Source organism: Peromyscus maniculatus, chromosome 13 (genome assembly GCF_049852395.1).
Source record: "Peromyscus maniculatus bairdii isolate BWxNUB_F1_BW_parent chromosome 13, HU_Pman_BW_mat_3.1, whole genome shotgun sequence".
NCBI classification, from domain to species: domain Eukaryota; kingdom Metazoa; phylum Chordata; class Mammalia; order Rodentia; family Cricetidae; genus Peromyscus; species Peromyscus maniculatus.
Genome location: NC_134864.1, coordinates 60,408,243 through 60,431,979, shown reverse-complemented (window position 1 = coordinate 60,431,979; position 23,737 = coordinate 60,408,243). Strand labels below are relative to the sequence as shown.

Here is a 23,737-nt window from a genome sequence, read left to right as displayed (position 1 = left end):
TGGTTAAATGACACCCAAGAGAAATGCTTTGTTTCCTTAGTGTGATAGCAGCCCACTATGGGAGACTCTGAGTTCAGTAATTACGGTGTTCAAAGTGGCCCACGGCTGGGCCAGTCAATCACAGAGGGCCACCCCTTGGGAAAACGGGGTTTCCTCTGGGAAGGTGGGCTCACCTCAAACCACGCTGAAAGGATGGTCCCAGTAATTACCCCTTTGATTGAGGTAGTATACTCTTCTCCCCATCATTCCCACCTCAGCACAGCCCCTAAAGCCGCCCTGAAATTCTCTCTGTCCTGTGAGCTTCCTCTCTCTTGCTCGAATGTTCCTTTCCCTGCTGCGTGGCTGCTTGTTGTTGCCATGTGACCGACCTCCGCGGCAATTGGGAGGGCGTGGTCTGTTCCTGCTTCTTTTCTCGCTCTCCTCTGCTGAGAGTCACCAAAGTTTGCTCCTCTCGGGTCTTTTTCTTTTGACCCCCCGATAAAATGGTCCACAAGCCTCCCTTTGAGTCCGTGCTTAAATTCCTTTACTAATGAGACTACGGATGCCCAGGGACCCTGATTCCGACGGTGTCGCCTCTGCAAACAGCAGACAGGAACGTTTTCTGTTCCCTCTGCCCGTCCCCATTTCTACCCTACAGCCCCCCAGCCTGCGATTGGGTGACCGCCTCCCGAGCCTAAACCAGAGAACTCCTCCACAGGAGCTTCCCCACAAAAAACTTATGCTTTTGTTGGAAAAACAATTTTTAAAAATCTGTTTTATCTTTCAAATATTTAAGAGTTGTACTCCTAAATGCTGCTTTTAAGGAAAGTGGACGGCAAGTGGTTTCTTCCCATCTAATCTGTAATTTAATCCATAAGTAAATGGAAATATTCCAGGGATGCATTTGATTGTTTTCAATGTCCCAACTGTTTTGGTCCAACCTGTCACCAGATGCTCATGGCTCTACCACACCTGAAGCCTGGTCTACGCGCCCTGGAGGCGCAAGAGCCACGTCGACTCCTTTCCGCGGCAGGTTTCTCAGCTGGGTGGGTGGGTTGGTTGGTTGGTTGGTTGGTTTGGTTTGGTTTTTGAGACAGGGACTCACGTACCTCAGACCGCCCTCAGACTCACTCATGGGAAAACTACGCAGACAGGTGTAACATATAAACGATAAGCGCGCGTGTGAGGGAATGTGGACGTGAATGGGGGTGTTGTTGGTGTGGTGGCAGGGGTTACAGATTGCTGCTCGTACAGAGGGATGGTCGTCAGAGAACCCTGCTCACTCACTCGGCGCGATGCGGTGGGAGCTCCGCCGTTTTACCGTCATCCTCTTTTTCTCTGGGATCTTTCAAAACGAAATCAACTAAGGGAAAAGAGAAAAGTCTGGATAAATAACCTTACATTAATGACACCATATTTCCAGCAAAAAAAAAAAAAAAAAACTCTATTAAAATTAATCACTTAAACTGTGTTAGTTTTATAATAAAGAAAACTTTGTGCGTTTATGAAGAAACATGTTTGGGAAGAATCTATCAAGTCTGTCTTGGAAAGTGTGTTTCTATGGTTTCCTTTGAAAGCGATAATTGACTTTAACATTACATTTTCCTTTAGAGGTACTCTGTCCAAAGTGCTCTTGTTGAATTGTGGGTCAGCAGAAGGGAAGACTTTCTTTCTCTGGGAAAGGGCACACATCACCTTGTTGCATTTGAAATTTCGTTCTAAAATCAGTGGAAGAGACTGCCTCTGCGCCTGCCTCTGGGCCTTCAGTCACAACTGGCTCCATTTTCCTGCCTGTCTTTCAAGACTCACTTTCTGCAACGCAATATTACACTTCTACCCTCTGCTAAAAAATTCTTCAGACTGTCCCTTTACCTTAAAATGCCTTCAAGAGGCACTCTATGCCCTCCCAGATGCTGTTCCTGTCTCCAAATGCACTTTACGCTTTGGCCATCACAGTGGTTCGCAAGTCTAGAACAGCCTTTGAAACATGTCTGCTGTTGCACATGCCATTGTCTGGACCAAGTATGCTGTCTAGTAGACGTGCTTCAGGAATCCATTCAGGAGCTGGGAATGCTGTTAGACACATGTGATTCAAGAACTAGGTGGGCAGAGGCAGGAGGATCACAAGTTCAAAACCACCCTAGGCTAGATAGTGAATTCAGGGCAGCCTTGGCTACTTAGGCAGACCCTGTCTCTCCCCAGCTCCCATCCCACCACTCAGAAGACTCCATTCAGAAGCCTCTGGAGTCCTTCCTAAGGCATGGTGGCCTCCTTCTCTTGTTGGTCTCCTGACTGCACTTGCTAGGCAGGCTGCTCTACAGTTTGGAGATTTGGCCTTCTCTCTCACTGTGACCTTGTAGCACCAGGGATGCGGTGGATGCCTGTTCTCTAGAGGGTTAAACCACTCCACGCATTGTGATTCCACCAGCCTTTAGTGGAGCATTCATTGTGCGTGCTCTAATGTCACAAACAATTGGAGAACTTTCTCGAAAGAATGTATTCCAAGGTTCTGCCTTCAGGGACTTTAGTTTAGGTTGGGCCAGAAACTGCTATTTTTAAAAAATTATTCTTATAACCTACTCATACTTAGAGATCAACCTGTTATGTCCACACCATGACTCAACAAACTTCTTACATGAAAGGCCACACGGTCACTAACCCTACACCTTGTGAGCCACCAGGTTTCTTCTGTTCAGCGGCTCAGCTCTGTTGTAACTCAAAAGCAGCCATATGCAATGTGTTAAAAAATATAATACAATGACTGTGTACACTGAGTCCTGATTCACAAAATAGGCAGCGGTCAGGTAGGACTTCTGAGCCACAGTTGGCCACCTTTTGGTCTGTAGCAAAAATGTAAATCAACCATATTTGGATTTCTTATCAGTAATGTTAGTGTAAGTTGGTAATGATTAAAACCTTTGGTAATTATTCACCTATACACATAAATGTATGGATGCACACACACATGCATGAACACACTCATGCACATGGACACACATGCATGCACCCACCCAACACATGCATACGCTTTGTCTCTCATACCTATACCAAGGAATTTTTAAACAAGGGACCATCCTAAAGAGAAAGACTGCTTCCCAAGTGTCTAATGTTTCCAATGCTTTCTACTGACTGAGACAATACATATTATGAGGAGCTGAAAATAATGTCTTATTACTTTTCTCAGTGCCGTCCTTTAAAATGAGGGACAACATCCTTTTAAGTGGAAAATTTTATTTAAAACACAATTTATACCTAATCAACGAAAGCAGACTGAGGTCTTTTTTTAGTAATTTATTTATAGTTGATGTGCACTGATGTTTTGCCTGCATGTGTGAGGGTGTCAGACCCCCCTGGAACAGGAGTTACAGACAGTTGTGAGCTGCCATGTGGGTGCTGGGAATTGAACCCAAGTCCTCTGGAAGAACAGCCAGTGCTCTTAACTGCTGAGCCATCTCTCCAGCCCATTGGCTGGGGTCTTAAAGAACACACACACCAGTGAGGTAAGAAACTCAATAATGAACAAAGTGGAAAGTGTCAAGGACAGTGAGTAGCTTTCCATTCAAAAATTACCTGTAACAACACACACTCAAATTAGAAAACAAAGAGCTTCAGCAACTTGCCTATGGATTTCTTGACACTAAGAAGATAATCTTCTCTCATTTCATCTGACAAGACCATTATGCTGTCGGTGAGGACTTTCAGGTGTTGTGGAACCAAATCCAACACGTGCTCCAGCCAAGAGTCCTCCATCGGGGCCACGTGATCTGTATCAATCCCATGATGAATGTAGTAGTAATATCTCTGGATGAATGAGGAGGGAGGCAGGGGAATTAGTATTACAATAAGGGAGTGTGTTTGTCAAAACACAGAACCACAGGGGAAATGCAAGGCTGTGTGTGAGAAGGAATTTTTGAATCATAAAGTGTTTTGTGTAATTCATGTAAGCATTGTTTGGGAATCTCTTAATTTTTATATTTGCTATTTATATGCTACTTCCTAGAAGTGAAAGCTTTCTCCTCAGTCCATAACTAATGCCATGAGCATCAAAGTTACATCATCAAATATGTGATGTATTGAACAGAGCACATGCTGAATTACAGCTCAGTGCTTTTACAAATGTTTGGAAGGCCTTGGTAGGGTTGCTCTTTGATTTTTGATAATCAGAAGTCAGTCTTAAAAGCTGCCTTCAAGTCAATATCATTCCACACTAACTCTAGAAATACACAACAGAGTTAGAATTTTCTGGTTGGCGTATGCGGTGGTTTGAACGAGAATGGGCCCCATACGCTCATAGATTTGCGTGCTTAGTCACTAGCTGATTAACTCTTTGGAGGGACTGATTAAGAACTGCGGCCTTGCTGGAGATGAGTCCTTGATGGAGGAGATGTATCACAAGAAGTGGGCTTTGAGATTCCAAAAACCATGCCAAGGCCCAGTGGCTGGCTGGTTGCTCCCCCGCTCCCTCCCTCCCTTTCTCCCTCCTTCCCTCCCTTTTTCTGTCTGCCTACCTGCCTACCTGCCTGCTTACATATCAGGATGTAGCTCTCAGCTACTTCTCTAGCACCATGCTTGCCTGCATGCTCCCATGTTCTAAACCACAATGATAATGGACTAAACCTCTGAAACTGTAAGCAAGCCCCCAATTAAATGTTTTCCTTTATAAGAGTTGCCTTGGTCATGGTGTCTTTTCATAGCAGTAAAACATTAACTAAGACAGCCTATTTCTATTCTTTATTGTAATATTATAAATACTATATGTGTTAATGCTCACTTAAAAAACCTGGTAGCTCTCCAATCTTCATAATTATTCGCATACAACTCAGGGCAAAAATTAAACTTCAAAATGTTTTCAAATTCACAATGTTTTTGTTTGTTTATTTTATGTACAAGAGTGTTTTGTCTGCATGTGTGTCTGTTCATACATGAGTGTATGGTGTCCACAGAATCTGGAAAAGGGCATTGGGTTCCCTGGGACTGGAGTTATAGATGGTTGTGAGCTGCCATGTGAGGACTTGGGAGTAAACCCAGGTCCTCTAGAAGAGCAGGCAGTGCTCTTAACCTCTGAGCTATCTCTCCTACATTTTTGTTTGTTTGTTTGTTTGTTTGGTTAGTTGGTTGGTTTGGTCTTGGTTTTTCAAGACAAGGTCTTATGTCTAGCTTGTTTGTCTATTTGGCTGTTTTAGAACTAGCTCTGTAGACCAGGTTGGCCTTGAACTTATAGAGATCCACCTGCCTCTGCCTCACAAGTGCTGGGATTAAAGACATATGCCACCACAGCCCCAGCAACAGTGTTGAAATTTTTAATGTTTATATTTCTAAACCTTCTTATGTATTTGAAACACCCGAATTGCTGCTTCTAAAATAAGTTAATGTACTTTTTAAAATGTATATTATCATAATTCAGAAAATTACTCATAAAAGAATAATGATGCACAAAGGTACCTATGACAGAGACAGGCTTTAAGGTGGGATCAGGCAGAACTGAGATTCCCTCACTGTGGTCTTAGGTGGCAAGGAAGAGAATGCTTTTCTTCCATCAACCTAATAGAATAGTTTGATGCAATCCTCTGTCCATTCCTGCACACACAGCAATGCGGCAGGAAGGACAGAATGATCTCGAGGACATACAACATTTTTGGGCCCTCCCTCTATATGCAGTTCTACTAACAAGAGAAGTAAGTTGTTACCAAGATGTCTTTCTCTATTGCAGAAGTGGTCGTTTTTGTGATGCTCTCATCAGGGACGATGGAGTCTAAACGCCCGTCTTGTTGCCTAAGACAGCGATAAACACAGAGGAGTCAAAAACATACAGAGATGGTCCAAACACAGAACCCTGGTACAAAAACACAGGACTCTACTCTACTAAATCACCAGGAAAGTAAACGGGTGAACATATTTGCTCGGTGCCACACTCCTCTTAGAATGTCCCTTTCTCTTTATGCCTGGGGAAACAATTAGACGTACTCTCTGAGACCTACTTCACGGGAAGCATCCCCTGAAGTGGGCTTTGCTCGTTTGCTTCTGCTACTACAAGATCGAGTTCTTTTTTTCTTTGAACTTGCAAAGCATCTTCTTGGATTATCCCTAAAATATGTATAGTTGCTTTTCATCTGTTTGAAATGAAACCATGATAGAAAGTTCAAGTGCTGTTTTGCAGAAAACACAGACACATTCCATGAAGATCTTTTCTCACATCTCTAGAGACATACACATTGACACCAAGCAACACTGGCACTCATATTTCCCTTTGCATTTTTTTTTATTGAGTGTGTGTTTATAAAACTCCTGTGATGATTATAATTTAATTCAAGTGCTATGTCAAATAGGAGCCACACTCTGGGACTTATTTCTGAAATTCCACTGTACAGTGGGCGTAGTTACAGCTTCAGCACAAATAACAGGCTGTGCTGGGCTAGCTCTAACTTCTGCACTGTGCTCCAGAGCCCAGTGTGATCTGTCGATACAAATCAATGGTGCTGAATCAGAAACACCTGTCCCCTCATTGACTGAAGAGCAGATGCAGAAGGCTTATTGAATATGTTTCTCAGAAGCCATAACAAAGTCGGTACCCAAGATACATCTTTTAATTTATCTTTCCTAACTCCAAGAACCCAATATTCTGTGAACTTCATACTTGTGTTTTTAAAACATGTAAGAAGAGTCCATTTATTTTGATACATGATAGGTGATCAATAAATCTTTAACAAATAACAGAATGTGAATACAAAAGTAATGGGAAATCCTCAAAGTCTTAAATAGCCAAAAAGACAAGAATCGGTTACTCTAACCACAAATGTAATCTCTCTAGGCTGTTGTTGCCCAGGAAGGAACCAAGGTGACAATATTGTATTTTCAGGTCATCAAGACTGGGTCCACATCCTGCCGCTCCAAGGTGCGTGACCTCAGTAAATGGTGTTTGTGGCTGTTTTTAACTCATTAGTCTTACCCTACAGCCTCCCTGCATCCTGGGCATTACCCTTCCATCCTCTGTGAGAAGAATGCCTAGACGGATACCATCAATAAGGCCAGGGGTGGGGAAGAAGGATGTTAGGGTTGTAGAAACCACTATAGACATCCTGAGTGTGTTATCGACATCCTTTTAGCTCTACGATCCCATAATTCTATCCTTCTAGAGCTACAGGCAAAGTTTGTCTACTCAGCAGAAATTATAAGAGCTATTCATCGCCAATCAAGCCCTTAATAGTTTTGTAAGTATTATTTCTAAGCCTCATATGTACTGTTGAAAGATGTAATTATCCCCACTTCACAGATGAAGAAACTAAGTGTCAGAGAGAAGAAACAGCTCTCCTTCAGTAACACAGCTAAGGATGTCTGGAAAGAGGGACCAGTGTATCACAGTGTGACTCTGAGCAACCATGCTCTTTCCAGGAGAATAGCATTCCATTCAGAACTAAAAAAATCTGAGTAGATCCTTTGCCTAGTTCAAGAAAAACAGGATATACTTTATTTCTCAAAAGTGAAAAATAAAAATATTGGTATTTTTCTGTTTATAAGATTAAAAGGTTTTTGGTTCACAATAGCAGCTCAGCAATCCCTTCTTCAAGTGTGAAAACAGAAGTGGAAGTATTTTAATCTGTGATTATGAGGAGACAGGGCGAAAAGTCAGCCATCGAGGAGCCAGGCCACAGAGGGTAGAAAACGCAGTGTAAACACTGTACCTCATCTGTCACAAAGGAAGTGAGCAATCGGCCTGGAGCCTCCAGAAAGGCCCTCCCCCCGGAGTCAGCAGGTACCACAGGCAGTGGAAACTGAGGCTATCTTGATAGCTAATTATACAGAAAATTAGGCAGCTAAATGGGAACAACACATACCCCAAAGGCAAAAATGTTCCAAACACAGCTCCAGAATAGAAAACATGACTAGATCAATATCAAGCAAATTAATTGCATTAGTAATTAATAATTTCCCAGAAAGGACATTTCAGGTCCAGGTGGCCTCACTAATGAATTTTGTCAGGGAAGAAATCCAACCAGTTGTACAGAAACTTCTTCAGAAAACAGAGAAGGGAAAAAACTCACGGTCACAATTCATTTTATGAGGATAGGAGAGATTTAATAACCGAGCTGGAGACATGACGTGGCAGGCCCAAATGTTCACCTTGTTTAAAAACCCATCGCGAAATAGCAAATCTCTCTCCTCCAGCCGAGCAAGATGCTGGGAGGAAAGGAGGCCGAGAGGAAGACAGTGGCTAAGACCTGCTTCTGTGATGCCCAAAGGGTAGCAAGTCCTCTGTGTGAGCAAGGGCCTGGGAACGAGGGTACTGGCCAGGACAACGGGGGTGGGGGGGGTGGGGGGGGTGGGGGTGGTCCCCAGCGCCTTGTCCGGCGGCCGAGCTGCATCAGCTGCCACAGCAAAAGTCTCTCCTGTGATTAACCCGTTCCCTGGGCCCTGGACTGTCCAACAGCGTCCTGCTGCTTATGCCAGAGAAAAGCAAGAGAAACAGAGGCCATCCTGATGAAGAGAGCAGTCCTTCAAGCAGAGGTCAATAATTCTACGACCTTGGCAGAGGTCAAGGGGCTCAGCGGGCATTGGTCGCACCGGATGTGGCCCTCTCCAGCTGTTGTTCTTCCGGTCTGTCCTGGGGGCACCTATTGCACCATCCAGGGGCAGGCCAGGCTGGGCAGCTGGTGCACGGGAAACACCCGAAACACTGAAGCTTTCCCATGTTAACTGGATAAGCTGGTGGAAGCTACCAGAACCAATCACACCAGAAACGCGGTGAGGCAATATCCAAAGTGTGTGACCGCACTGCCAAGCAGGAAAGGGCAAGGGACTTGCCACCACACTGAGTTAGAGGCTCACTGCTGAGTCTTCTGGACATAAATGTAATTTTTAAATTGTCCTTCAAAAGTGAAGCAAAGAAAACCCAGTAATATTTCTTATAGAGATGGTGTACAGTGACTGAGTGAAGCCTAGGAAATCCATTAGTGAAATGTATCATAGATTGATAGAATAAAGGAGAAAGGCCAAGAGGTCATCTCAGCAGACATGGAAAAAGCATTTGGCAAAAATGTAGCACCTGTTCATAATAAAGCCTCTCACAAAGTAGGCAAGGAAGGAGACGTCCTCAACCCGTAAAGGTCACCTTTCATTTTCATTTACATATTCAGTTCAGAAGTTACAATTACAAGTTTTCATTTTTAATTTAGGTATGTTTTATCACTATAAGTGGAAAACTTATGATGATATATTTATTAAGCAAAAGGTGACATTATGATTTATCAATACAGTGTACAGTTAAATCTAATAACATAAATTGCCTCCAATACTCTTTTTTTTTTTTTTTTCAGAATAAAACCTTTGAAATCTACTCGCCTCTGTGATCTTTAGCTATTCGGTTGTTACTTGCTATATTTTCCCTTGTTCTGCAAAGATTCTCCAAGAAAAGTACCTCCTGTCCCTCCTGCGTGAGTGATGCTTTGTGCCCTTCCGTGATCTCACATCTGCCCAAACTCCCTCCAGCCAGAGATAACCTCCACTACAGAGTGAGGCAACCTAGACCCGGAAAGACACATGCCACCTGTCCTCTCTCATCTTCAGCTGCAAGTATGTATCCTGGAGTAGCTTCAGACACCAAGTAAGCAAAACAGGGCCACAGGAAGAGGAAGCCCCAGAGAGGGGGAGAGCCGAATACAAGTCTCATAAAGGGGGAAATGGGGAAATGGGGAGGGGCTGTTAATTGGGAAGGAGAAAAAAAAAAAACGGTCAATACCAAAGGACAGGAAAGGAAGACAGATGAATAACACCAAGGATATTTGAAAAAGCCTTAAGGAATCATATTATTTTTTATTTACCTAAAATTACATCTGTGTCTTAAATAAAGCAATGCCCCCTTGGGCTGACAATGCTCCCCTCAAGAGCCATGGAGTATCTAACAAAAAACCAGCACCAGGCAAGAGAAACCTTCTTCGAAGTTGTTGGTGATGGGAGTCCAAAAGACTACCCAAGCAATATAGGCTGCTGCTGCTGCTGCTGCTGCTGCTGTCCTCAGTTGCCTCTCCGAGAGCAAAGGTAGGTCCCTATTGCTGGAACACCACATACTTCGGACCCGGGACGCAGAAGGTTCAGCTGGGCCTAACCTGAAAGCCTCCTCCCGGAGGACCGGCCTTCATAGCATCAGAAGCTGCCAAGGGAGGAACGCAATCAGTTATGCAACCACGCAGCTGTGAGGCCTGTGAACCGCCACAATAACCAGCTTGTCACAACAGGTGATGTAGCGGCACTCACAGGTTGGTGGTAACCAACAGGTTCCTAAGCGGACTTTAAAGACATCCCAACAGTAGGGAGAACACGTCTGGCACTGGAAACCTGTTCAACTACCCAGCGCTAGTGAGGTCATGGCTCTTAGAGGAGAACCTGCTGCTGCCACTTCACTAGATCAGAATAGTTCTAACTACATTCTAAATACTTAGCCTTGCAGCCACAGGTAAGTGCTGTGCTCACCCCTCATCAAAGTAGCCTCTTGCGGTGGAATAATACTTTACCGATGCACAGATGTGTTACATTTGTTTACGCTGCATTTGTTTGACGACGTGAAGATGCGCTGTTTTACCTGCTGAAGACACCTGGTGGGTCTAAGGAAAAGCTGAACAGCCAATGGACAGGCAGGAGAGGGATAGGCGAGGCTGGCGGGCAGAGAGAATAAGACGGAGGAATCTAAGCCCAAGGGGAGAGAGAATGAGGGAGAAAAAGAGGGAGACACCCAGGGCCAGGCAACTGTCAGCCAGCCAGACACGGAAGAGGACATGCAGAATGAAAGACAGGTAAAAAGCCCTGAGGCAAAACATAGACGAAGGGAAAAAGGTTAAATTAAGTTATAAGAGATAGTGGGACAAGCCTAAGATAGGTTGGGCATTCGTAACTGATAATAAGTCTCTGTGTCTTTATTTGGGAACTGGTTGGTGGCCCAAAAGAAAGCCTGCTACAGCTTCTCTTGGCAGCAGATGGAGACCATCGCAGAAAACCACAACTGGTCAATATGCAGAGAACAACTTATCATGGGGTACACAGCCCTAATAAATATATCTATAAGACAATTTCTGCACCTAAGACTCAGGGACCATTGAGGAAATGAGAGCAGAGAGACTGTAAGAGTCAAAAGGACCAGGAGGTCTGCTATGAGACTGTGTCTCCCAGAAATGACAAGAAGCTACACCCACAATACCTCAATAATATGGCAGCATAAACCAGACTTGAACAAGGCCAACACCCACTGATGTACTAACATGGAAGGGAAAATCTCATGGGGGCCCACCCTTAGACGTCCAACAATTGCTGAGATGGGAGAATTTGTCTTTCCTGGGGGTGAGCCCCCAAATGGGGGTGACTCAATACCAGTGGGTCAGCCCTGGAATCATATACATGCAAACAACACTAAACGGACTCAACAGATTGTCTTTATTTATGTGCTCATCATGCATGCACTTGTGTGTGTGTGTGTGTGTGTGTGTGTGTGTGTATCAAACAATAATAATAAAAAAGGTCGTGAATTTGAGAGGAATCAGGGGAGTCATGAAAGGGTTGAGGAGAAGAAACTTGGGAGAGGTTGGAGGGAGGAAATGGGAAAATGATACAAAGTTTGTTGAATCAAAAAGAAAATGTCAAGGCAGAGCTAGCAAAAATACTGAGGTTGTAGCTGTGCCTGCCCGGCTGGGGCCTTGGGTCTTCACACTCCAGTGAAGAAGAAGCTAGTACTATAAGCCTAAGTGAAATGGGGAACTCAGATGGAGACCTTGCATTAACTGAAACCCAAGATTCAATGAAATGGGGCCTGGAAACCATACTGAGTTGCATCTGGAGAGTACATCTTAGCTGCTCCAGGCTCTGATACCTGTGGGGTTTGACTTGGGACCTTGTGACGGACCAGTCAGCATGCCGTAAGGATCCATCCAGGTAATGGAGGGGAGGAACGAGGAAGGCATAAAGGATGGGAAGGAGAAAAGCAAGATCATACTCCTTGCCAGGTGTGATGGCACATGTCAACAGCCTGAGCTGTTCCTGAGGCTAAGGAAAAAAAAAATGATCCCAAGGTCTAGCCTATAAAACAAGACACTACCTCAAAATAAAAATTAAAAGAGGAGCCTGCCCCTGAGGACTTCCCTTCTGGACTAGAGGTGAGTGCCTGGGTCCAGCCAGGACCCCATCCCTGGCCACCAGCCACTCCTGAGAGGCCTGCCCAACTTGGCACCAGGTTCGGGCCACCGGGCAGCTCCCCTTCTAGCCCCACCGGGAGGGATCCCCATTTCCAAGCCCCCGGCAGCCCCTGCAGTCTCCGCGCCCTGCCCCCACGCCCATCTGCCCAAGACCCCACCCACTTCCTGAGACTTAGAGACCGGCCCCCAGCTCCCAGCCTGTCCCCGACTGCCATTCTGGACCAGAGCTTGCCCCTGACTTCCCTTCTGGACCAAAGAGTTGGACAAGTGAACTCCCTTTTGGACAAGAGAGAGAGTCTTCCTGAGTCTGTCAGCTCTTTGTGAAACAAGTCCACTGATAAGACCAAGAAGGAATCACAAGGAGATGGGCAGACGTCAAAGCAGAAGTACATACAGCAAAATGAAGAGCAATACAGCATCACCAGAACCTAGCTCGCCTCCAACATCTAGACCTGAACACCAAAAATTGGAAGAAGCAGAAGAAAGTAGCCTTATGAGTAACTTCATGAAGAAGGTAGAGGCTTGTGTAGAGGAAAAGACAAGAAAATTGGAAGAACGCTGTAAACAACTAGAGGAAAGGGCAAACAAATTAGAAGAAAACAATAAAGCCCTCCAAGAAAACAATAAAATCCTGGAAGAAAACATTAAAATCCTGGAAGAAAACAATAAAGCACTGAAAGAAAATCATGAAAAAGCAATGAAACAAACAAAGGAAACAGTCCAAGATCTGAAAAGGGAAATTGAAAAAATGAAAAAGACACAAACAGAGGGAATGCTGGAAATAGAAAACCTGAGTAAAAGATCAGGAACTTCGGATGCAAGTATAACCAACAGAATGCAAGAGATGGAAGAGAGGATTTCTGGCATTGAAGATACAGTAGAAGAAATAGTTCCATCAGTCGAAGGAAACACTAAAGCCAACAAAGTCATGAACCAAAATGTCCAAGAAATCTGGGACACCATAAAAAGACCAAACTTACGAATTATAGGGATAGAAGAAGGTGAAGAATACCAACTCAAAGGCACAGAAAATATATTCAACAAAATTATAGAAGAAAACTTTCCCAACTTAAAGAAGGAAATGCCTATGAAGATACAAGAAGCCTATAGAACACCAAACAGACTAGACCCCCAAAAAAAGTCCCCTCGACACATAATAATTAAACAACTAAATGTACAGAATAAAGAAAGAATATTAAGAGCAGCCAAGGAAAAAGGCCAAGTGACCTATAAAGGTAAACCCATCAGAATAACACCCGATTTCTCAATGGAGACTTTGAAAGCCAGAAGGACCTGGACAGATGTAATGCAGACACTAAGAGACCATGGATGTCAGCCCAGACTAATATACCCAGCAAAACTTTCAATCATCATAGACGGAAGGAACAAGACATTCGAAGACAAAGCCAGATTTAAACAATACCTATCCACAAACCCAGCCCTACAGAAAGCACTAGAAGGAAAATTCCAACCGAGGGAAGTCAGATACACACTTGAAAACACAGGCAATAGATAAAGCCACAACAGTAAACCCCAAAGAAGAGAAGTACACACACACTACCACCAAAAATAACAGAGATGAAGAATCACTGGTCATTAATATCCCTTAATATCAACGGACTTAATTCACCTATAAAAAGACATAGACTTACAGAATGGATACGAAAGCAGGACCCATCCTTCTGCTGCATACAAGAAACACATCTCAAATTCAAAGATAGACACTACCTAAGAATAAAAGGCTGGGAAAAGACTTTTCAATCAAATGGTCTTAAGAAACAAGCAGGGGTAGCCATCCTGATATCCAACAAAATAGACTTCAAACTAAAATCAATCAAAAGAGATCAAGAAGGACATTACATCCTCGTCACAGGAAAGATCGACCAAGATGAAGTTTCAATTCTGAACATATATGCCCCAAACATAAGGGCACCCACATATGTAAAAGAAACATTACTAAAGCTTAAACCACATATAAAACCCCACACATTAATAGTGGGAGATCTCAACACCCCACTTTCACCACTGGACAGATCTCCCAAATCAAAACTTAACAGAGAAATAAAGGACTTAACCGATGTCATGACCCAATTGGACCTAATAGATATCTACAGAACATTCCATCCTAACAAGAAAGAATACACTTTCTTCTCAGCACCCCATGGAACTTTCTCTAAAATCGACCACATACTTGGCCACAAAGCAAATCTCAACAGATACAAAACAATCAGAATAACCTCCTGTGTTCTATCAGATCACCATGGTTTAAAGCTAGATTTCAACAACAACAAAAACTACAGAAAACCTACAACCTCATGGAAACTGAATAATGCTCAACTGAATCACCAATGGGTTAAGGAAGAAATAAAGAAAGAAATTAAAGACTTCCTAGAGATCAATGAAAATGAAGACACCACATACCCAAACTTATGGGACACTATGAAAGCAGTGCTAAGAGGGAAATTCATAGCACTAAATGCCCACATAAAGAAGTTGGAGAAATCGCACACTAGTGAATTAACAGCACATCTGAAAGCTCTAGAACAAGAAGAAGCAAAGTCTCCCAGGAAGAATAGACGCCAGGAAATTATCAAAGTGAGAGGTGAAATTAATAAATTAGAAACTAAGAGAATAATACAAAAAATTAATGAAACAAAGAGTTGGTTCTTTGAGAAAATCAACAAGATAGACAAGCCCTTATCCAAACTAACCAAGAGACAGAGAGAGAGAATCCAAATCAACAAAATCAGAAATGAAAAGGGGGACATAACAACAGACATTGAGGAAATCCAGAGAATTATAAGGTCATATTTCAAAAACCTCTACTCCACAAAACTGGAAAACCTAAAAGAAATGGACATTTTTCTGGATAGATACCACATACCTAAGTTTAATCAAGACCAGATAAACTATTTAAATAGTCCAATAACCCCTAAGGAAATAGAAACAGTCATTAAAGGTCTCCCAACCAAAAAAAGCCCAGGACCAGATGGTTTCAGTGCAGAATTCTACCAGATCTTCAAAGAAGAGTTAATACCAATACTCTCTAAATTGTTCCACATAATAGAAACAGAAGGAACATTACCAAACTCCTTCTATGAGGCTACAATTACCCTGATTCCTAAACCAAACAAGGATGCAACAAAGAAAGAGAACTACAGACCGATCTCCCTCATGAACATTGATGCAAAAATACTCAATAAAATACTGGCAAACAGACTCCAAGAACACATCAGAACAATTATCCACCATGATCAAGTAGGCTTCATCCCAGGGATGCAAGGGTGGTTCAACATACGAAAGTCCATTAATGTAATACACCATATAAACAAACTCAAAGAAAAAAACCACATGATCATCTCACTAGATGCAGAAAAGGCATTTGACAAAATCCAACACCCCTTCATGATAAAAGTCTTGGAGCGATCAGGAATACAGGGAACATACCTAAACATAATAAAGGCAATATATAGCAAACCAACAGCCAACATCAAATTAAATGGAGAGAAACTCAAAGCAATTCCACTAAAATCAGGAACGAGACAAGGCTGTCCACTCTCCCCATACTTATTCAATATAGTACTTGAAGTTCTAGCCAGAGCAATAAGACAACATAAGGAGATTAAGGGGATTCAAATTGGAAAGGAAGAAGTCAAGCTTTCCCTATTTGCAGACGACATGATAGTATACTTGAGTGACCCCAAAGATTCCACCCAGGAATTGATAAAGCTTATAAACACCTTCAGCAACATAGCAGGATACAAAATCAACTCAAAAAAATCAGTAGCCCTCCTATATACAATGGACAAAGAAGCTGAGAAGGCAATTAGAGATACATCACCCTTTACAATAGCCAAAAATACCTTGGGGTAACACTAACCAAGCAAGTGAAGGACCTATATGACAAGAACTTTAAGTCCCTGAAAAAAGAAATTGAAGAAGATCTCAGAAAATGGAAAGATCTTCCATGCTCATGGATAGGCAGGGTTAACATAGTAAAAATGGCAATCTTACCAAAAGCAATTTACAGATTCAATGCAATCCCCATCAAAATACCAACACAATTCTTCACAGATCTGGAAAGAACAATACTCAACTTCATATGGAAAAACAAAAAACCCAGGATAGCTAAAAGAAACCTGTACAATAAAACAACTTCTGGAGGCATCACAATCCCCGACTTCAAGCTCTACTATAGAGCTACAGTAATAAAAACAGCCTGGTATTGGCATAAAAACCGACATGTGGACCAATGGAATCGAATTGAAGACCCTGACATTAACCCACACACCTATGGACATATAATTTTTGACAAAGAAGCCAAAAGTGTACAATGGAAAAAAGAAAGCATCTTCAACAAATGGTGCTGGCATAACTGGATATCAGCGTGTAGAAGGCTGCAAATAGATCCATATCTGTCACCGTGCACAAAACTTAAGTCCAAGTGGATCAAAGACCTCAACATAAATCCAGCTACTCTGAACCTGCTAGAAGAAAAAGTAGGAAATAGTCTTGAACACCTTGGCATAGGAGATCACTTCCTAAATATAACACCAGTAGCGCAGACACTGAGACAAACAATCAATCAATGGGACCTCTTGAAACTGAGAAGCTTTTGTAGAGCAAAGGATACGGTCAACAAGGCAAAGCGACAGCCTACAGAATGGGAAAAGATCTTCACCAACCCCACATCTGACAGAGGACTGATATCCAGAATATATAAGGAACTCAAGAAATTAGACATCAAAAGGACCAACAGTCCAATTGAGAAATGGGCTTTAGAACTAAACAGAGAATTCTCAACAGAGGAATCCCAAATGGCTGAAAGACATTTAAGGAATTGCTCAACTTCCCTAATCATCAGGGAAATGCAAATCAAGACAACTCTGAGATACCACCTTACGCCTGTCAGAGTGGCTAAGATCAAAAACACTGAAGACACTTTATGCTGGAGAGGATGTGGAACTAGGGGAACTCTCCTCCACTGCTGGTGGGAATGCAAGCTTGTACAACCACTTTGGAAATCAATATGGCGCTTTCTTAGAAAATTGGGAATCAATCTCCCCCAAGATCCAGCTATACCACTCCTGGGCATATACCCAAGAAATGCTCAATCATACCACAAGAGCACTTGCTCAGCTATGTTCATATCAGCATTGTTTGTAATAGCCAAAACCTGGAAACAACCTAGATGCCCTTCAACTGAAGAATGGATAAATAAATTGTGGCACATATACACAATGGAATACTACTCAGCAGAGAAAAACAATGACATCACACGGTTTGCAGGCAAATGGATGGATCTAGAAAAAATCATCCTGAGTGAGGTAACCCAGACTCAGAAAGACAAATATGGTATGTACTCACTCATAGGAAGATGCTAGATGTGGAACAAGGATGACTAGACTGCTACTCACATCACCAGTGAGGCTACCTGGAAAACGGGACCCCAAAAAAAGACACGGAGAAATGGACAAGATCTACATGAATAGCCTGGTCATGAGTGGGAACAATGAAGGGCGACAGTCGAGGGAAAGAGTGGGAGATCCTAGCTGGATAAAGAAAAGAGAGGGAGAACAAGGAATAGGAGACCATGGTAAATGAAGACCACATGAGAAGGTGAGAAGGGGAGGAAGCAGAGAGCTAGGGAGGCCCACGGAGATTCACAAAGATACCCCCTCAAAAGACTGCTGGCAATGGTCGCGAGACGGCAGGAACTGACCTACTCTGGTGATGGGATGGCCAGACACCCAAATAGTGGTGCCATAAACCCCATCCAAGGACTGAGGAATCTGAAGGCAGACATCCACGGCTGGGCCCCTGGTGGAGCACTGGGAGTCTAATTAGTGAGTAAGAAGAGGATTTATATGAGCGAGAATTGTTGAAGCCAAGGTTGGATAAAGCACAGGGACAAATAACCAAATGAATGGAAGCACAGGATCTATGAACCAAAGGCTGAGGGGCCCCCAACTGGATCAGGCCACCTGAACGGGTGAGACAGTCATTTGGCTTGATCTGTTTGGGAGGCAGCTGTGCATTGGTGCCAGGTCCTGGGCTCGTTGCATGAGTTGGCTGTTTGAATCCTGGGACTTATGCAGGGACACTTGGCTCGGTCTGGGAGGGGGGAATGGACCTGCCTGGACTGAGTCTACCAGGTCAACCCCGGTCCTCGGGGGAGACCTTGATCTGGAGGAGGTGGGAATGGGGGGTGGGCTGGGGGGAGGGGTGGGCGAGAGGGGGAGAACAGGGGATTCTGTGGCTATTATGTTGAACTGAATGGTGTTATAAAATAATAATAATAATAATAATAAAAAAACCAAAAAAAAAAAAAAAATTAAAAGAGGACTGGGTTTATAGTTCAGCAATTCAGGGCTTGTTTAAGCATGTGTGATGCCTTGGGTTCTAGTGTTGGGGGTTCCCAATACAGGACGTAGAGGGAGAAGAGCATTTCCTCTAAGAATTACAACTACAGGCTCTTTCTCCCATTGATTTGGTGTTGATTTTACACTGAATGTGCTCATGCAAAACAAAACAAAACAAAACAAAACAAAAAACAACAAAGGCAACATGCGTGGGATAAGCTGGTAATATTCCCATGGCATCTGTCAAAAGCAAACTCAAAACCTCTACACAGCTAGATGCAAAGGCAAATGCCTACGTCTCCTCCAGCACTTGGCCGGCAGAGGCAGGACTGTGAATTTGTCTCCATCCGAGTCTATATAGTAAGATCCAGGCTGAAAGTGAAAAAATAAATAGGTATGTAGTGGGTATTCACTTCGCCCATGACCTCGGGCTAGCTAGCCCTATAGAGGAGGTGCTTCTTGCCTGCCTATGTGACCTCTTAAAAGGAAAGAGGGAGGGGGTCTTGAGCTCCCTTGGATGTGGAAGGCTTCCTGGTGACCTGGTCTGGAGCTTTCCTCATCTTTCCCTGGGAGACAGAGAGGGAACAGGGTTGCTTCATGTTGTATAAGTAAGTGCGTGACCTCCATTTCATCCCTTAGTGAATGCATTTTCTTCCCAGAGATCTGTAGATCTCTTGCATTGTACGCATTTTGAGACCACGTTCTCAAGCCACCTGTGAGAATGTATATACACCTTGCTTGCTGTAAGATGTAAGCACTCAGCATCCACTGCTCCCCTCAAGAGGTCCGGGTAGTGAAGCGGCCCAGGGAGTCACTCACCACAGTGGTTCATGAGATCCCATGTGTTTCACAAGTAGTCATTAGCACCCTGAGAGTCAGAGTGTAGCAAGAGAGGGCGCTAGACACCTTGCACAAGCCGTGTGGAAACGGCAAAGAGGGAGTCACCTGAGCCAGCATGGCTCTCCATGGAAAGCTCCCAAATTCGGGCTAGGTGAGGCCAGCCATGGTCATACGGCTCGCCATTCCACCCAAATTCCTGCTCTGCATGAAGAGACCCTCAACATCACAGAAGTCACCCTGTCCCCTAAACAGACAGCTCTGGGGAGGTGAGGGGCAGCCACATCCACATCCTCTACCAGCTACCATGATGGCAGCCCGAACTCCCAGACAGTCTCTGCTCACACTCGGCTGGCATCAACTATTAGCATGGGCACCGTTACAAGTGATGGTATGTAGAAGTGTGACGTGCTCAACAGGGGTAATCTCAAACTCTCCCAGTTTCTGTTTTCACACTAACCCTACTGTGACAAGGCTTCGAGGCACCCTCTACAGATTGGGAGAGTGCGTATATTTTCAGCTCTTACTTCCCCAGACTTTGCTAGGGTAACAAGCTGGTCAGCTTGTGGAACTCACATAATGACGTTGACGAGAGTGCTTCTAAAATTCTCTCGCTCCTTATGTGGAGATTTGACCTTTGATCTGGAAGTTGATGGTCCAGCTCGGCTATCATCAATTTGATCCAGTAATTTGCCTTTTCTTCCAAAGTGCTCCATGTATTCAGCTTAAATTTTAAAAACAAGTTGTTCATGTGAAAGGTAAGCTAAAATTTGTAAGTCCTTAGAATAAGGCACTGCAGCACCATCAAGAAAAACATTGCATACTTTGCGTTCTCATCTCAAAGAATCCTAATGAATATTGTTTTACTATCAAAAGTTATTAAATGCCTATTTCAAATCATCATAATAGGAGCATCTGTTTACTCTAAGAATATTGTTGAATTGTGTGGTGCTTTGATTGATATAATATTTTTCAATTGTATTTGTATGAGTCTCTTTAAAGGATTAAGATTTAAACTATGATAAAAACAAAGTCACACTGTTCAAGAAAATTTTAAAAGCACCATAATTTCAAAAACATTTTAATGTTAAATGTAATCAGTCTGGTAGTGCTATACATTCGAGTGAAACAAAATGTGTGTGTGCAGCTGTGTGTGCACATGTATGCAGAGGCCAGATCTTTGTGGCCTGGAGCTCATGAGTTGGGCCTGGATGATTAGCCAGCCAGCCTCAGGGATCCTTGAATCTCATCCCAGCCAGTGAGATTGTAAGGACAAGCTACTACACCTGGCTTCTTATGTGGACATGGGAAGTGAACTCGGGTCCTCAGGTCCTCATGTTTAACTGGCTGAGCTATCTCTTCAGACCCTAGAGGAAAGCTATTTTTAAATGACTAATTTGGAAATGTTATTTACAACTTAGGACGTTCTTAGAAAAAAAGTTCTCAGCCTTTGACACAAAAGGCCCATCAACATTGTGGAGTCAGAGCGCTCCTAAGGCCTCACAAGGAAGCCTTCAGCAATCAAGGGTTGCTTAGGTAGAGAAGGGGTGGTATGCTACCAGGAAGCTGCTTTCCCCATGCTCATGCAAACAACCCTAAATGAATGCAGAAGGGACTTGCTGGGAGGAAGGCTTTGAGGTTCCATGTGAGAGAGAAAGGGATATGAAAAGCGAGTGGAGGGGAATAGGATGGAAATAAGATTATATATATATATATATATATATATATATATATATATATATATATATATATATATATATATATTTACTTGTATATTATGAGGTTTTATATATACAATGAAATGGTGAGAGGATAAATTAAAATAAATGTAACTATTTCATGAAAAGCAATTACAATGGTTTTTAAATAACAAGGAAATGGAAACAATTGTTTTATGATGGAAAATGTATAGAAGGAAACTTTCTATATGACATGTAACACCTGATAATTTTATGGCCTTATTAACTATACATATTTTTTACTCAAAAACCAAAGTTCTTACCATATGACTGCTCATTTTTAACAGTATAGGGTTCTGGAACCGGGATTTCCTGTTTGATATTTAGATGGAATGACGGAGCAGCCTGCTGCCACTGGGGCTTGACCCCCGTCTAAAACAGAACATTGAAATAGTGTCAGGAAGTAGTGTAGAGGATGTTCCACTTAACCCATGACTATTTCTGGGAGCGGCTCTAGCACTGTCCCGAGCACATCAGGACCTCTGGGAAGATGCATAGCCATCAGCAATGGGCCTTCCTTTGCCTGGGCATTACCAGGAAAATTAAGGATAGCCCCACCGCTATGTGGTTATGAGTGCCCATTACCCAACCCCAGAGTGCCTGTTCCACACAGTCTGCTCATTGCCCGTGTCTACCACTGTCTATAAAATTTCCTTCAGCATGGTTTGACTGATGAATAAGAGCATGGAAGTCTTCATATCAAAACATACCAATGGGGCACCGTGCAGTGTTTAGTACTTGTATACACTGTATAGTATCTAAGTGAGGTGCAACGAACCCCGTGAAAAATTATCATTGACGGTGAAAGATTTCCAAGTCTGTCTGTTAGCTTTCTGAAACACACATTGCATTCTAGTTATTTATAGTGGCTCTGCTGTACACTGGCAGGCCGGGACACCTCAGCCTGTCTGGCTGTAACTTAGTGCCCCATCCCCGCCTCCTGAGTAAGGGGTATAGGTGTCTAGGAATTCATTTGTTCTGTCTAAGTTGTCAAGTCCATCGTCACACAGTTATTCATAATGATCTCGATTAATGTAATAAATATTTTCGTCTTTTGTATTTCTGTGTGGTTAAGTTATGGTATCTCCCTCTTCATTTTGAATCTTCTCCTTTCCTAGTGGCAAAGGCTTTTTTAAAAGGTTTTCTTATCTTTTCAAAGAACCAAAGGTTTGTTTCCCTAATCTTTTGGGGTTGATTTTTTTGGTATCCATCCCATTTAGTTGTGCTCTGCTCTTCCCTAAGCTCCGTGGGGTTCGGTTTGTTCTCAGGGTTCTGCTGCAGAGACACAGAGATGGGTTTGTGGCTGCTGTGCGCATTGACTTCTGTATAGACTTCCTAGCGCTGTGTTCCACACATTTGGAATATTATCTTCCCAGATTCGTTTAATTTTTACATTTCCTTCTTGATTTTCCCTTCTTTCATTTGCTGTCCGAAAGCAGCTCGTTCAATTCCCAGGGCTTGTGTCATTTGCCAAGATTTTCTTGCAATTTTTCAGGTTTTTTGCACTATGGCTAGAAAACAAATATTCTGTATGATTTCATTTTAAAAAAAAACTTTTTCTTTTGTCTTTTTTTTTTTTTTTTTTTTTACTGAGACTCTATTTAAACTTCAATCCCAGGAGCTACAAGAAGATAATTCAATGGTATTGAATTCAAGATAGCTTTGAAAGAATAAACATTAAGTAAGTAGGTCAGGGCTTTATTAACTGAAACGCCCACTGTCTTTCCCCTAGGACAATGATCATTCAAAATCAAAATAATGCAAAAGGAAGCCATGGTCCATGAGCTCATTGGTAGAAGGCCTTTCGCCACTGAGAGGTCCATCTACGCAGAGATAACCAAATCCTCCCCTTTTCGGTCCAGAAACTGAGGGCCAGAGAGGAAAATGACTCCCCAGGGGTCCCGGAGTTTTGCTCAGAGCCCCTGTTTCCTGGCAGTGACATTACTCTGCTAATTCAGCTTGGTAATGCTTTTATTTACCTTTAAATATTCTGTACACACTAAGAAATTATTGACACCGTGATCTTACTAGACACTTGTATTTGTTAATAGATATAGCTAAGGGAATTTCTCTATCAAAGAGGAAGTAAATCAGAGCACAAAATCAAAATTTGGTATTTCATTTTAAGTTTGGATCCTATAAACCTTTGAAAATGGCAACGTTTTAGAAATTATATAGATAAATTACCAAAGCTAACTGGGGTAAAACTCTTGTAGGCAGTTTGGTCTTTTCTTTGCCGGGCGGTTTATCCTGCACAAAATATGTGAGAGAAAAAAGAAAAACATTAACACAAATTTTATATTGTCCAATATAAAGTAACGTACATTTTAGCCAAAATGTTCAAAGGTAAACTCAAGTACTCAGAGTCTTCACTGTTTGGGCCAGGCATGGTGGTGCTTTTAATTCCAGCACTCCAGAGGCAGAGGCAGGCAGATCCCTGGGAATTCAAGACCAGCCTGGTCTACACAACAAATTCAGACCAGCCACTGATATGTAGAGAGACCCTTGTTTGTCTTAACATTGCTTTCTCTTTAGTGCAGGGAAACAAAGTAAACAGAAATCATGTGCTGCAGCAGCAAGACTCACCAAAAGCCTTCCAAATCAGGTAAAATCTTTCACACACCACAACTGCTGAGAATTCAATCTA

The 23,737-nt window shown here is 42.8% G+C and overlaps 1 protein-coding gene across 1 annotated transcript in view; it reads right to left on the bottom strand.

The window, feature by feature from the left end:
• Window positions 1–23,737, bottom strand: part of Dnah7 (dynein axonemal heavy chain 7) — a 257,387-nt gene that overhangs the window by 218,791 nt on the left and 14,859 nt on the right. The window contains exons 3-8 of the mRNA XM_042259698.2: window positions 23,278–23,340; window positions 21,354–21,462; window positions 19,928–20,075; window positions 5,667–5,751; window positions 3,600–3,780; window positions 1,267–1,342 (exon numbers count right to left, since the gene is read on the bottom strand). Coding sequence (XP_042115632.2) covers window positions 1,267–1,342; window positions 3,600–3,780; window positions 5,667–5,751; window positions 19,928–20,075; window positions 21,354–21,462; window positions 23,278–23,340 — 662 coding nt within the window. The remainder of the gene's footprint in view (window positions 1–1,266; window positions 1,343–3,599; window positions 3,781–5,666; window positions 5,752–19,927; window positions 20,076–21,353; window positions 21,463–23,277; window positions 23,341–23,737) is intronic.